The sequence below is a fragment of the Strigops habroptila genome, chromosome 6 (genome assembly GCF_004027225.2).
Source record: "Strigops habroptila isolate Jane chromosome 6, bStrHab1.2.pri, whole genome shotgun sequence".
Classification (NCBI taxonomy): Eukaryota; Metazoa; Chordata; class Aves; order Psittaciformes; family Psittacidae; genus Strigops; species Strigops habroptila.
Window position 1 is genome coordinate 33,044,524 of NC_044282.2, and position 14,016 is coordinate 33,058,539.

At 37.9% G+C, this 14,016-nt stretch overlaps 1 protein-coding gene across 1 annotated transcript in view; it reads left to right on the top strand.

The window, feature by feature from the left end:
- Positions 1-14,016, top strand: part of LMBRD1 (LMBR1 domain containing 1) — an 83,813-nt gene that overhangs the window by 37,114 nt on the left and 32,683 nt on the right. Inside the window, exons 8-9 of the mRNA XM_030489484.1 lie at positions 10,324-10,449; positions 12,274-12,426. Coding sequence (XP_030345344.1) covers positions 10,324-10,449; positions 12,274-12,426 — 279 coding nt within the window. The remainder of the gene's footprint in view (positions 1-10,323; positions 10,450-12,273; positions 12,427-14,016) is intronic.

Consider the following 14,016-nt stretch of genomic DNA (forward strand, 5'->3'; position numbering starts at 1 on the left):
GAAGCCTAGGGAAGAAGGCAGCTCTGGGGAAGTCTCATTAGTGGGTACAAATATCTGAAGGGAGAGTGCATGGAGCCAGGCTCTTCTCAGTGGTGCCTGGTGATGGGACCAGAGGCAGAGGGCACAAAGGTCATGAACTGAAACTAAAGAGCTTCCCTCTGGACATCAGCAAACTCTTTCACAGTGAAGGTGACTGATCACTGGCACAGGTTGTTCAGATTGTGGAGACTCCCTCCTTAGATATATTCCAGAGTCATATGGACAGAGTGTTGGGCAAGCAGGTATTGGTGACCCTGCTTGGGCAGAGGTGTTGGACCAGATGTTCTCCAGAGGTCTTTTCCAGCCTCGGGCATTCTGCAGTCTGTCCACTATGTGGACTTGCAGGACTTATTGTGGCACTTAATATGTTATACCTCATGGTGTGCGGTGTCCTCCCTGTTTAAGCTTGGCTTTAGACTATGAAAAGCTCAAGGGGACTCATTGCCGATAGGAATGGTTCTTTACTGAATTAATTTAATTCCACAATATTGGTTTTACTGTTATCATCCAACTCATGATGGACAACTTTTTGTTCCATCACAGCTGTTATTTTGTGAGAAAATGACTTATTAGAGATTTTTACTATTATTTATCCACCTGAGTATAACTAATGTTCAAAAGTACAGTGGGTACTTCGAAAAACAGTATGCAGTATCTTCAGAAATGTAGGTAGTTCTATGTTTTAGTAACTATGAACTCTTGCAAGACTGTTCTATGTCACAGGATACAATAATAACTTTTATAATAACTTTTGGTAAGTGGTAATGGCATTGATAAGTGTCAATTTTCAGAAGCTCCTTTTGTAAGCAGAGGGGAGAACATGCCAGTTCTAGGGGAAGGGAGGCAAAGCAACCAACTTAGAATACTCTTAATCTAAGCAATATAAATTAGTTTTTTCATTATTCTGTAACTTTTATAAAGGTGGTTGTACAAGAAGCAATTCGCACGCTTCTGTGTATGGATGTAAAAATATAAAATAATTTTTAGCCACAGAAGCTGTAATTGTTCCTTGTGACTAAATTTGAGCTGATCCTTATTAGCATGGTCGTCTAGAATATAATACCAAAACTCGCACTTTGTTGCATTTCCTTGCTGAATACACTGAAGAATAGTCTTTTTTTGATGTTGACACATTGCATATTTCTCCCTGCTTCTCAGTCTGCCAGCTAAGGAAGATAGTATTCCAAAGTTTTAGCTTCTTAGGGGAAATAATAAAATGGTGGCTTTATCAAAATTGTAGATCAAGTCTACAAACGTTCACGATAATATTGCTGATGAGGGTAAACATGGATGTAATTTTTCTGAAGTACTTGCAGTGTTTAAATAAGTAGCATTATTTTAAAATTATTTCTTGGTGTGGCTCCGCTTTCAACATAATCTTGAATTGGTAGTTGCTTTTCTGTTTTAAAGCTTTAATAATACAAAGTCTACTTTATGGTGCTACGAAATGCATAATACTGAAGTACAGCACTTGATATTTAAAATTGTTTTGTAAGAGATGCAAACAAGTGATCCTCAGGGGGGCTGGGCAAATCCGTGACCTTGATGATTTGTACTGACAGTTTTCCATGTCTATAAATGTGGAATATAACAAGAAAACTAGAAATTAGCGCTGCAGTGCTGTGCTGGTTTTGGCTGGGGTAGAGTTTGAAACAGTTTCACAGATGATGTAGTTTGCATCTATTCTTTCATTAATGTGTTCTGCATTGAAATGGTTTCACATTGCCTTAGGTATTAATACAATAGTTGTTGTCAGCTCCAGATTGCTGTTTGAATTCAAGGCAGAATAATGCATTACACAATGATAGGCAGATTAATTTTTGAGTGATCTTGTGCATCTCATTTAGCGTGTCCTTGAATTGTAATTGGCTGCGTAATTTTTCCAGACACTTAATAAGCATTATTTGATTTCTTATGAAACTAAAGTGATCCTTTTTCCTTGATCCAGAAGGGAGATGTTACAAAGCTCAGTCTGTCTACTGACAAATGTAATAACCTTTTCACACCTAATTTTTGTCCAGAGTATGACTTACTTTTCTTGCAGTTGATTTATTAACAGCCAAAAAGCTGAAAACCTTTTATAATCTAATGTTAAAAGCACTCATTTACTGCTGATTTTCTTAGGTAGATATCAGTTATTGAGAAATCCAGAAGTTACTAGCATTCATCATCATTACCACTTAATAACTTCGATGTCAATTGTAAAATGTAAAAGAAATGTAGTTCTTTGATTATGTTCACTTCTCCATGAAGCAATAAATAACCAAAATAGTAAACCAATTGAAGTGCTCTGCTTTAACAGCCTGATTCTTACTATTTTCTTGGATAACTGTAGATATTAAATTGCTGGATCAATGATAGTTTTGTACTTTTGAGATTTTAGAGTTACAGCTTGAAAGGAGGTTAATCTTTTGTTTGGTTCTTAATGCTCTTCTAAGCCTGACAGAGCAATGCAGAAGATGGCAACTGGGCAAAATAGTTATATTCCATATTATAATTGAGTCGGTTAACTTTTTTATAGACGATATGTCCAGCAAGCACAAGTTCACTGTGTGTAGTGGAACAACTGTAATGTAGAGGCTGTCATACTTGGGTTCTGCATCTTACAAACCTTGACTGCAAAACAAAAACCTTTTTTTGTCCACTTAGACTGACAAATAAGTGAGACAACCTTTGAATCTGTATGGTGGAGAGAAGACATTAATATGCAAAATAAAGGTTAATGTTTAGCAAAATTCTGTAGTGATGAATGTTAGAGAAATAGATAAAGCAAAAGATGCATTGTTCGTCTTGTGTACAACAGATCACACAAGAAATGCCATACTGAACATACCAGTTCAGTTTGGTCAATCTGTTCCGTTGTTCTATGCTTTGAGATTTTCTTATAGCAATGTTAATCAAAAATGTGTGTGCTCTTACTTAAATTGAAGATTTGATACTAAAACTACCCATGAAAGAACTGAGATTTTACAAGTTACCATTTTGAATAATTTTTCCAAGCTGTGTGGCATGAGTTTTCCCCTATCAAGAAGAGGGATGGAAAAAAAAAAACCAAAATCTCCACAAAATCCCAGTCTAACCATCCATGATGGCATCTGACATCATGCATTTAGGAGGCTTTTTCCTTTTCACAGTTTAGGGAGGATGCGTGAACCACTGTCATTGTTTGCCGTGTTTGATCTGGAAATAAGGTTCTTGAATTACGGTTTTTATCTTTAGAATGGTAGTATGTGTAGGTAGCTGGAGATGGAGACCAATTAATGTGAGGAAGTAGATGACTACTACTGAAGTCAGATTACTTTTTCAAGTAAACTGTGCAGTCTAGCAGTATAGAGAAGGGTATAGTTTCAAAAAACATGGAGTCCTAATTTGAAGTGGAGGTTGTTTTGTGGGACATTCATGTTGAAATGAACTACATCATACTAGACTTTTATTTCTTTAAACCATTGCATAGCCAGATTTTATCTGGTTTTGACTTGAATTGATGCATTTTTAATCACAGTCTAGTGGGTAGAATTGCACATTTTGTGTTTCATGTTAAAACTTTCAGGTGAAGTCTTGAAGCAAGCTGTAGTAAGAAAATAAAGGTTTGAATATTTGTAAATTTTAACTTGTGAGCATTTCTTCTGTCTTTTGTACACTGGAGTTCTGTCTTTTTTCATTTGGCTGTTTTGTGCGACTTCGCTAGAGGGCAGTGCTATGCAAGAAATGTTTGTCAGCATTAATTTCGACACTTTTTGCACAAGATTAAAAGCGCCTAAAAGCCACATGCTTGATATATGGACCTTCAAAAATAAATGGAATGGGGAGTCTTTCTGCTCTGCTACACAAGTATTTGCTGATAACTTCTTGAAATTGCAAGTCTAATTCTTAAATATCTTTAACCAGAAAAAGCTGGTGAACTACCATTAGTTGTGGTGCTGGTTGTGTACCAAACTGATCAGAAACAACTTAGCTGTTCTGTTAGGTCTCTAGCAAGGAAAGATAATTCTCATTGTGCCTTGAGTTAATCATTAGATGCTATCTTATTAGCTTAACATAGCAGACATAGAAAGTGAAACATAATCAACTTCTAGTTAATCTATAGTGCCTGATGGCTTCAGGCGTTTTGCAGTAGCTGTTCAAAGTTAGCTTGAACTTTAACTTTCTTCTAAAGGTGTTTGCTGTATTCATTTCAGTGTGTATTTTTCTGTGCTCCTCATGACTGATCTGTGTGCTGATGGTCTGGCTGATTATTAGGTGTTTCCACCTTAATACACACTTTTCAGTGGAACTCTTCGGTAGCTTGTGCAATTTAAATATGTTCAACTCTAGCAGTTGTGGTTCCTAGTGGAAAACGTTACTGGATCTTTTTAATACTTAAGGGTTTATCCCTGACATGGTTATTTGCTGCAGTTTTTGTAAAATGTGATTTTACAACTTAACTTTACTTGTTTTCTGTCTTCTGTTCCTGAGGGACTATTAACATACCAGGCTGCTAATAAGAAAGACTACTCCCTTATCTAGGCATGGGCTATATGAGTTTGGCAAGTCTAAAATGTTGCAAGATGGTAAGTTTGCAAGAGACCAAAGGTTGAGAACAGCAACTCTTCCTTCTAAATCTTTTTAGGAGAATAGATGAGTCTGCTGCAGATAGGATGGGAAGAAACGGGACATAGAAGTGAAGATTCAGCAAACTGGAAGCAATACTTGTGTAATCTCCTATTGAGGTATTTCCGTGCTCTGGAGCACAGAGTGTATTTGGGTTCAATGACATGCTGAGAGAACAGCTAGAGTATGCCTCTCACTGTTCTTTGGTGCCTACTGATATTACACAAACAGTATTGAACTAACTGTTGCTTTCATGTGAGCTTGTCCTAGTTTACTGGTGACAGATTTCTTTGCAAATAGCTGTCTCAGACCTAGCTACCATTTCTGCGAATAACAAATAAGGAAGAAGTCTTAAGAGCTTTGGTTTGTTACCTGACCTTTGTATAGGATAGGTAAGCTGGGTTTGCTGTTGCTTGAAGTTATTCTGTTTCGGGGTGCTGTTTTTTTGGTTTTTGTTTCTGTTTTTTTTTAATGTTAGAGTAGAATCTATCTAATTCAAGAAATCTACACAGTATAAACATGAACTTCATCCATCCAGAGATATTACCTGTATTGCCTGTGGGCAGACTCTCCAATCAGAATGAGAGAGCTGCTCATGAATGATGCCTCTAACTTTTACTTACTAGGTAGTGAGCTCTTAGGGTTTGCCTTTCCAGCTCTTAAGCTAACTGGTAGGGGGTGATCTCTTATATAGATCTCTTGCAGGGATTCAAGAGAGGGGAATCTTCTCTGAAATAGATTGTTTTAAATGTAAATCTAGATTTTATTTTTTTTTTTTTTTAATATTGTAAAGTGGGGTTTCAGTGAAGCTGATAAGGCATTCAGTAACAGCAGAGATAGCAGCCTGAGACTTTAAAGACCTAACCTTGCAGCATGTATTAGCAGATAGCTGAACAGATAGCCTGAACAGTGTTTAGTACTAGATTCAGTTCATTTTGAAGAACCTATGTGGAAAAAGCTACCATGTATGCTGTAATTGGCTGTTAGATTTGAATTATTGTTTTTACTTTTCAGTGCAGTGCCTTTTTTCTGACTTAACCCTTCTGGGCAAAGGTGTCTAAAAATAAGTCCTGGAAACTTATTTTAGTGGTGTAAATATGTCAAGCTTTAATTAGTCATAGTAATTAAATGGTCCTGGTATAGAGTTAAGTTTCTTCCTAGTGGTTGATGCAGTGCTGTGTTTCACCTTTAGTGTGAGAATAATGCTGATAACACACTGATGTTGTAGTTGTTCCTAAGTAGTGCTTACACTGGTCAAGGACTTTTCAGTCTCTCATGCTCTGCCAGTGAGGAGGGGCACAAGAAGCCAGAAGAGAGCAGAGAGAGGACACCTGATCCAGACTAGCCAAAGAAATATTCCATACCAGAGCACATTATGCCCAGTATGTAGGGGGAGTTGACCAGGAGGGACCGATTGATGCTCAGGTTGGGCTAGCTATTGGTCAGTGGGTGGTGAGCAATTGTACTGTGCATCACTTGGGTTTGCTTGGATTTTATTCCTCCTCTTTCTCCCTTTAATTACTATTATGATGAGTTTTACCTTTTACTTATTCTCCTCCCAGTCTCACTGGGGGTGAGAGGGGAGAGCAAATGAGCAGCTCCTTGGTATTTAGTTGGTAGGTGTGGTTAAACCACAACAACTTGTTTTATCAAAATTCATGTGTATAAATTGTCTTAACAATTTCAAAGGCCCCTCTGATCTGTTTCTATTCATATTTTAAACTTTGAACCAACAATTTGTTTCAGGACTGAGTCCTCCCTCGGCTTTAGTGTACAGCGTACAGCTTTGGTTTTCCTGTGCTATCTTTGATACATTGCTTGCTTGTTGAATTGCAGATGTCCAAAATAATAGTCTATGAATAACTTAACACTTGCACCAACCCAGGGGGTTAAAACTTTATCAAGGCAGCCTTGAACTTCTACATTAGCCTGAAGGGAAATGCAGCCCTGAAACTGAACTAATCCAGCTTCTGTTCAGACCTGTGACACATCACATGAGATGACTCATCTTTCTGTCCTTTATTCTATGTACTGATATCTTGAAGGACCAATGTTGCTTCTCCCCCCCCCCCCACTGATGACGGAGGTTTACTTCCATAATCATCTCACTATTAGCATCCTTTGTATTCAAGGAAGGAATTTAGACTGCCTTTATCACTAGAGTAAGCTTGATGCTTGAGTCTGTAATTCACATCTGCAAAAAATAAAAACAATGTATCACTTTGCAGTTTGCTTTGTAGAAACTTTGATTTAGAAGATTTAGAGCTCTGAATTTTATTCCTTAACTACTTGTGTTGAGTAAATACTTGATATTTGTCAGTTGATGGTAGCTGTTTGAAGAACAGTTGTAAACCTCTGCTTAGTAGTGAAATCTAATTGTTCCGATGCTTAGGTTTGTAAAACCGTATAGACCTATTGTCATAGCATTTCTCATTATTATATGTGTTTCTATATACTAAATGTTTTCGGCTCTGGCGGGAAATGTTTTGGGTTCCACAGTGTCCTGGTTTAAGCCCATCCGGTAACTCAGAACCACGCAGCTGCTCGCTCACTCTGTCCTCCCCCCAACCTTCTTCCTCCCTCGGCTCCTGGAGGATTGGGGAGGAGAACCAAAAGAATGTAAATCTCACAGGTTGAGATGAGAACAGTCCAGTAACTAAGGTATAATACAAAACCACTACTGCTACCACCTGTGAACCCAGGACACACAGCCTACATTCTAGTTAGGAAATTGGATGGTATTTATACTTTCACCTGAATTCTGGAGTTATACTACTAGCAGCCAGACCCAAGTGAGCATTTCAGAGTCAGTATGGGCCTAATACTGTTCAGTCTTCATAAGTGATCTGGATGATGGGGTTAGATATATAATCAGAGTTTGAGAATGATTTCAAACTGGGAGAAGTAGATACAGCAGAATGAAGAGCCACTGTATAGAGACATTGACAGGTGGGAAGATTGGGCCAACAAGAATGGCATCAGGTTTAGCAGATGTTAAGGCCTTCTCTTGGAACACATTAATTGCACACAACAGTTTATGCTGGGGTTTGACCAGCTGGGGATGGCTCTGCTGAAAAGGAACTGAAGTCCTAGTGGACAGCAAGCTGAGCATGAGCCAGCAATGTGCCCTGCAGCAGAAAGGCAAACAGTGTCCTGGGCCTGCATCATCAAGAGCATAGCCATTACATCAAGGGACATGATTGTTCCAACTGTACGTTGTGCTTTCAAAGTCACAGATGGGAATATGGTGTCAGGATGTGGTCCCCTAGTTTAAGAGACTGAAGAATTGTAGAGGCCCCAGTGGAGGCTTGTGAAAGTGATTAGAGGGTTATAGAAACCCTTTCAACCATATAGAAAGGTTGGAAGAATTCTTTCTTCAGCCTAGAGGAGGATTGGGGATGACTGCTTTTTTAGCTCCTGTAGATAGCAAAGCAGCTTAATGCTCTCAAAGAATGGACTAAAGGGAGAACTGAGCCGCAATTAAGGACAAAACTCTTAAATTCTTTTCCTTACCCAGAATACTTAATGTTGTAGGTAGGCCTTTCTGTAGTTGTGTAGCTGTGTTCAAACAAGAACTTCTAGAATGTTTTGGAAAGCATGGTATTTCGTTGCCATCACGAGCCTGCGATAAAGGATGTCTTTCCCTTGTTGTCCTGGGTTCAGCAGAAAGCTCTAACATAGGGATTGAAATTGCCAGTTACCTTTTGTACCTGGGGAGAAAAGAAGAAAATGGATTTTAACTGTATTTGGAACAATACGGAAACAGTGCTGCAAGTAATGTTGGGGTGTTTTTTTTTTTTTTTTTTTTTTTTCTTAAGCTGTAGCTTTGAGTGACAAATCAGGCTTTCAGCTACGAAGTCGTGAAATGCTGAGCGGATAACTGATAGCCTACCTTAATCTCTAGGAGTCTATGGTAAAACCAATTCTAATACTTCATAGCTATGAAAACAAAGTCGTGTAGTGCAAGTTGTCAAAGATCTAGCTGAATGTATTCTTTGCTAGCATATACTTAAAGAAGGAAAATACTTTTCTCCTACTCCTATTTCTTTACAGTGGTTTAACAGGTACCACTGTTTCCTTGAGTTTGAAGCCTGTTGAGAGGCACATATGCTGTCTGCTTGTTGAACTTAAATGACACTATTCCAATAATTTACTGGTAATTGTCACTCTGAACACAAGAAACCTAATTCCATGCTAAGTGAACAAGGCTGTTGGACTGTTAAACCTTCTGTTTCGTGCTTAGGTAGCCTAATACTTGGAGGAATATTTCTTGAAATCATGGAATATTGTTGCTTGCAGAGTGAAACTTAAATCTGTGGGCTCGGTGTCAGATATTTATATTGAAATGGTTATGAATTTAAATAGTTAATGTGGTTTAGAGCTACAATAATAGTAAGTAAGACCCGTTTGTTAAAGGGGCTTAGAAATGGGTGTTGGTAGCCAGGTATACAGCATGTTGAAAAATACACAAAAAAATTGACTCTTTCTTGCTTTGAGTACAATGCGGGAGACATTAGTATGTCTGAGTAGGTTCTTAAGCAGGTCAAATCAAGTCTTGTGTACAGAAAGCTCGTGTGAACTGGCAGCATGTATGATGACATTTATAACACTAGCATTTGTATTATATCTATTCTCAGTATGAGATGTAAAGCAGTGTTTGAAGGAGGGAGTGGTATTCCTGTGAAAATCCAGGAAACTGCTCATTTATGAAGTTAGCAAATGTTCAGATATCAAGCAATCTAGAAAAACTGCATGTTATTTGTGATTAAAAGAAAGAAAAGAACAGCCTTCCTGCTGACCTCTCCACCTAGAACAATCTATCACCAACAGGCTGCCACTCGCAGTAACACAAATAAAAAGCCTATGGTTGATGTCTCTAAACTGCTTGGGGAAACTTTGGACCTTGCCCTGTATCTGTAAGACTTAGGGGGTAGCAGGGGGAAAAGAGTGGCATTTTCTTCTTAATTATCTCACTTCAAATGTTTCTTTTGTAGTAGAGAACTTACAGAATTTGCCTTGGGAAAATCTGGGCATAGTGCTGATGTAGAAACTGGCAAACACTTTGAATGGTGTAGGATTTACTAGGAGTAAATGCCAGTAAAATTTATGAATATGAATGGCTGTCTAGGCAGTCTTGGAATATAAATGAGTTTAGGTGTTCACCATGCTTCTGCCATGTCTTTTTACTGCACATTTTTTTCTAGTAAATCAAGTACTTCCTACATAATTTCCTTTTTTAAAGTACCTTGAAGACTACTGTCTACAAAGAAATTGTGTATACTTTGCTTCTAAAACTTATCTAAGTTCAGTATCTGGAAATTCCTATATTACACAATGTTTTGATTGTGATCTAAAGTGGGCAAGTAAGGTTTTGGGAAGCTAAATGATTTGACAAAAACCCCCAAGGGGTAGCTTCATAAATCTTCAGTGGTATATGCTTATGTGAAGCTTCAATGTATGCTATTGTCTCGGTGATCCTGAAATGCTTAAATACCATTGGAACAATGTAGGACACTGGAATCTGCCTAGCATGTTTGTTACACTTTGCTCAAGAAATTAAAAGAATTGGTTGACTTAGGAGGAGGGTGGGGGGAAAAAAACCTAGCAGTGATACCTTATAGCTACAACATGCAGCAGTCTTAGTAGATGAAAATGTATGGAAGAAAATTCAAATATGTCGTCTTTTTATTTTAGGCTTATGGTATGTCAGCTTTGCCTCTAAACTTGATTAAGGGAACTACCAGTGCAGCTTATGAACGTTTAGAGAACACTGAAGATATTGAAGAAGTGGAGCAACATTTATTAAGGATTAAATCAAAGGTATGATCTTCACTGTTCTCACTTCGTTAATGATTTCCGCCCCCTGCCCCCCCCCCGCCCCTTGCTTGCTTACTAGTTTATGGTCATGCTTTAGAGTTTTTTGCTCCAGAAAGAGTAGCAAGTCAGAAGTGACTAGCTTGCAGTTATTTGACTTCTTTGGAAACAAATGCGGTCACTAGTGTAGTAGCAATCAGGTTTTCTTTCAGTCCTGCAGCAGTAGTTGTTTTTGTTTAGTTAACAATGGCGCTGACGAGCTGAACTCAACCTTCTGCAGTCCTGCTTGGGTGTATGGAAAAGATACTTTACAGAAAAATACTGCCTTCACTTAGTCTGCTACCAGTAAGGCATCCAATTTGTTGATACTCAGTGAAGCTATTAACACTGGATACTTGCTAAATGGAGCTGTCATGAGTTAAATTCATTAAACTATTAATCATCTTTATGAATAAATGACAGCCCTAGATATTCTTGCTTCCTAGTTAATGTACCTTGCTGTTATAAATAATTTCTTTATGAAAAGCATACATATGCAAGTCTCTGTTCTGAATCCTAAACACCCCTAGGATGTTAACACCATTCGTAAACCCATGATGACTTTGCAGCTCACTGAAATGCTGTGCCTAATGTAAGCAGGACACTTTGAACAACTTAGGAGTGCAAGCCGAAGGAGGATAAGATTTATCCTTTGCATACAAGATGCTAGGGATAATCTCCCACCCTTTTCTCAACCCTTTTTCAGAAAGTCGTTTGGCCAGTGTTTTCAAGCCCAAAGTAGGGGGAAGGGACATTAAGATGCATCGCTTTCATCCTGGCAGTCCATCTGTGCTATTGTGTGCTCTGTGACAGTAGACTTAAGCAGTGTTGAAACAGTTCCAGCAGTCTTCCCTTGATGCTTGGCTACCTCTACACAGTGTAGGCACCTTCAGTGTTCTAGAAATCCTATTGCATAATGAAACCTAAAAAGTAGTCTCCCACAGTTTAAACTGTGAAGTTTGGAGTTTATACAGAGTACTGCAACAACAAAGGTATCAGTATTACTGAAATCAATATGAGAAAAATGAAACATCCCTGGAAAATGGAGCATTACTTATTACAGAAGACTGTTGGCTTATGAGAGTTTTCATGCAACTGGTCTTGTTTGATCTAACTAACAAACAGGATCAAAAGTTGAGAATCTTTGAGTTATGTCTGTATTTTAATGTGACCATTAGTATAAGCTAGTTTTATTTGGCATATGGATTATGGTCAGGATTCTGATGCAGTCTGTGATTGAAATCCTAGTTCTCAGTTGCATTTGCATGAAGTTGTGAAGAAAATGGTGTTACTGAGAGAAATGTACAGTGAAAATTAGAAGCATTAAAGTATGCTACTTAACCTAATGAAAAAAATCAGCATGTAATATGGTCACCTGCTATTAGTAGACCTGGAAATCAGTAATACTAATTTCGTTAGTATTAAATAAGTGCAGCTTGACTTGCAGCCAGGAAAGTTGAACTACTTACAAAAAGTGACTTTTTCAAGTCACTGTGATGCTACACAGGGGCCTCAAAGTAGAGGGTTGAACCTGATAACACAAAGTAAGGACTTCTTTCTGGTTAGATCAGGTTATTCAGGTCACATCTGGGCATTCTGAGTGTTTCTAGCCGTGGAGACTGCCCACTCTGTTTAAAACTTTTTTTTTAACATCCTCATTGTTGAAAGTTTTCTACCACCTAATAGGAATTCCCTTGTTGTATCTTGTGACTTCATTTCATCCTCTTGGTATGCATAGAAACAGTGTGAATTATATACTACAAAGTCTTGCACTATTTTTTTGGTAACCAGTGCAGAGATGGTCGTCCTCTGTCATCAAGGGATAGACGGACTTTACAACAACTGGAAGAGAGACTAAGGACACTTCGAAGAAGAGAGAGGCATCTGGAGTCTATTGAGAAAAGCTGGTGGACGAAGTTCTGTAAAGCTATCCGACCTCTAAAGGTAAAACTTTTTCTCACTTTTTGAGACTTAAACTGGAATAACTTCCAGCTTTCTTCCTCCCATATAAATCATAGGTCAAGTTTGACAATTACCATCCTGAGTATCAGCTATTTATTTTTTAAATTACTGTTATACTACACAATGGCAACCCTATAGCAAGCTCCGAGTTCTTGGAAAACCTTTTACTTTGTGTAAACTGTGCTTAAGATTGAAAATGAGCAAGTCCTAGATGATCTGCTGTAGTGCCACTGCCATGGAAAATCTGAATATCTTATCTTTCCTCAGGCATACAAAAATGGGGAGAAAAGAAGGAAGATTTCTAGCTGTCGGGTAGTTTAGGTTAATCTAATTTACATGTAGCCAAGGGAAGTGAGAGGTATTTTGAGAATATATGCATTTGGAATGAGCATCTTGCCAAGTACTTACTTGATCAATAGTGAACTAGCTGCATAGAACTTGATACTTAACAGTGCAAAGGAGACTGTTACTGGGGCAAAGCTTTGATCTTGGTCTCTTTTGGTGTTAGGACTCTGATTTCAGTAGATAACTGGTTTTAAAACCCAGTACTTTGATGGAACAGTATTGCCATATAACTTATTTTTTGCCAGCTAGATGTAGGAAGAAATTTTAGCATTACTTCAAACTGTAGGCTGCCCTTTGAAAAGCCAAGGGGGCTATAAACAATTTCCTCTAATGTTGTTGCTATTGTTAATGCTGAGTACCAATGGAAAGGGCTTGAAATTGCAGTTAAACAAAAACTTTCAATGTGAAATTCTCAGTGGAGTTATCTTTCTATGATACATTGGAAAGCTAGACTTAGCTCTTTCATTTAAAGGACAAATACCCCTACCTATTCACTCCAGTAGTTTGGATGCTTTCTTTGATTTTGAATAGCTTGTGTAGGTTCTTTAACTTATCACGTTAACCTTAAATTTGAGAAATTGGTTATATCTACTGTCTGTAGGATTTTAACAATTCATTGTGTTCTCATAGGGTAGTGTACAATATCATTATTTACTGTTACTTACAGATTAATGGTCAGGATGACATTTTAGTGTCTGTTCTTGTGGTTTGAATACTTATTTTTCCTCTCAGTAACTGCAGCAGTCACTGTGGATTGTTGACTTTAAGAATCAGACTAAAGGGAAGTTCAAGTGCATCATTTTTTTTCATGACAGATTTTAACGTTGAGTAGGGTTGTACTGCGAAGCATGCTACTAAGCTTGTTTACTTTGACTTTTCTTTGAGATGTCCTGTGAAGGTGGTAATGTCCATCACTTAGTAGCATCTCAACTCTTGCAGGACTGTTTTACTTTAATAGCATTTGAGTTGCCTTTGCGCATATGTAACTTGTTAATTGTTCAGTTTGTGGCTTTCATGAAAAGAAGGGAATCTTTTAATATCCCTATGTAATACTTCTGACCAATATAGAAGTGCAGAAGGTGTCTTGGAAGTGTTGTAAAGCAATAAGCAAACCTCCATATTTAGTACAACTTGTATATTGTTCTTCAAGAATATGGCCATTTGTCAGACTTGAAGAGAAATTCCATTTGTTGTAAGGCAAGGACTAGGGATGGAGAATGCTATTTC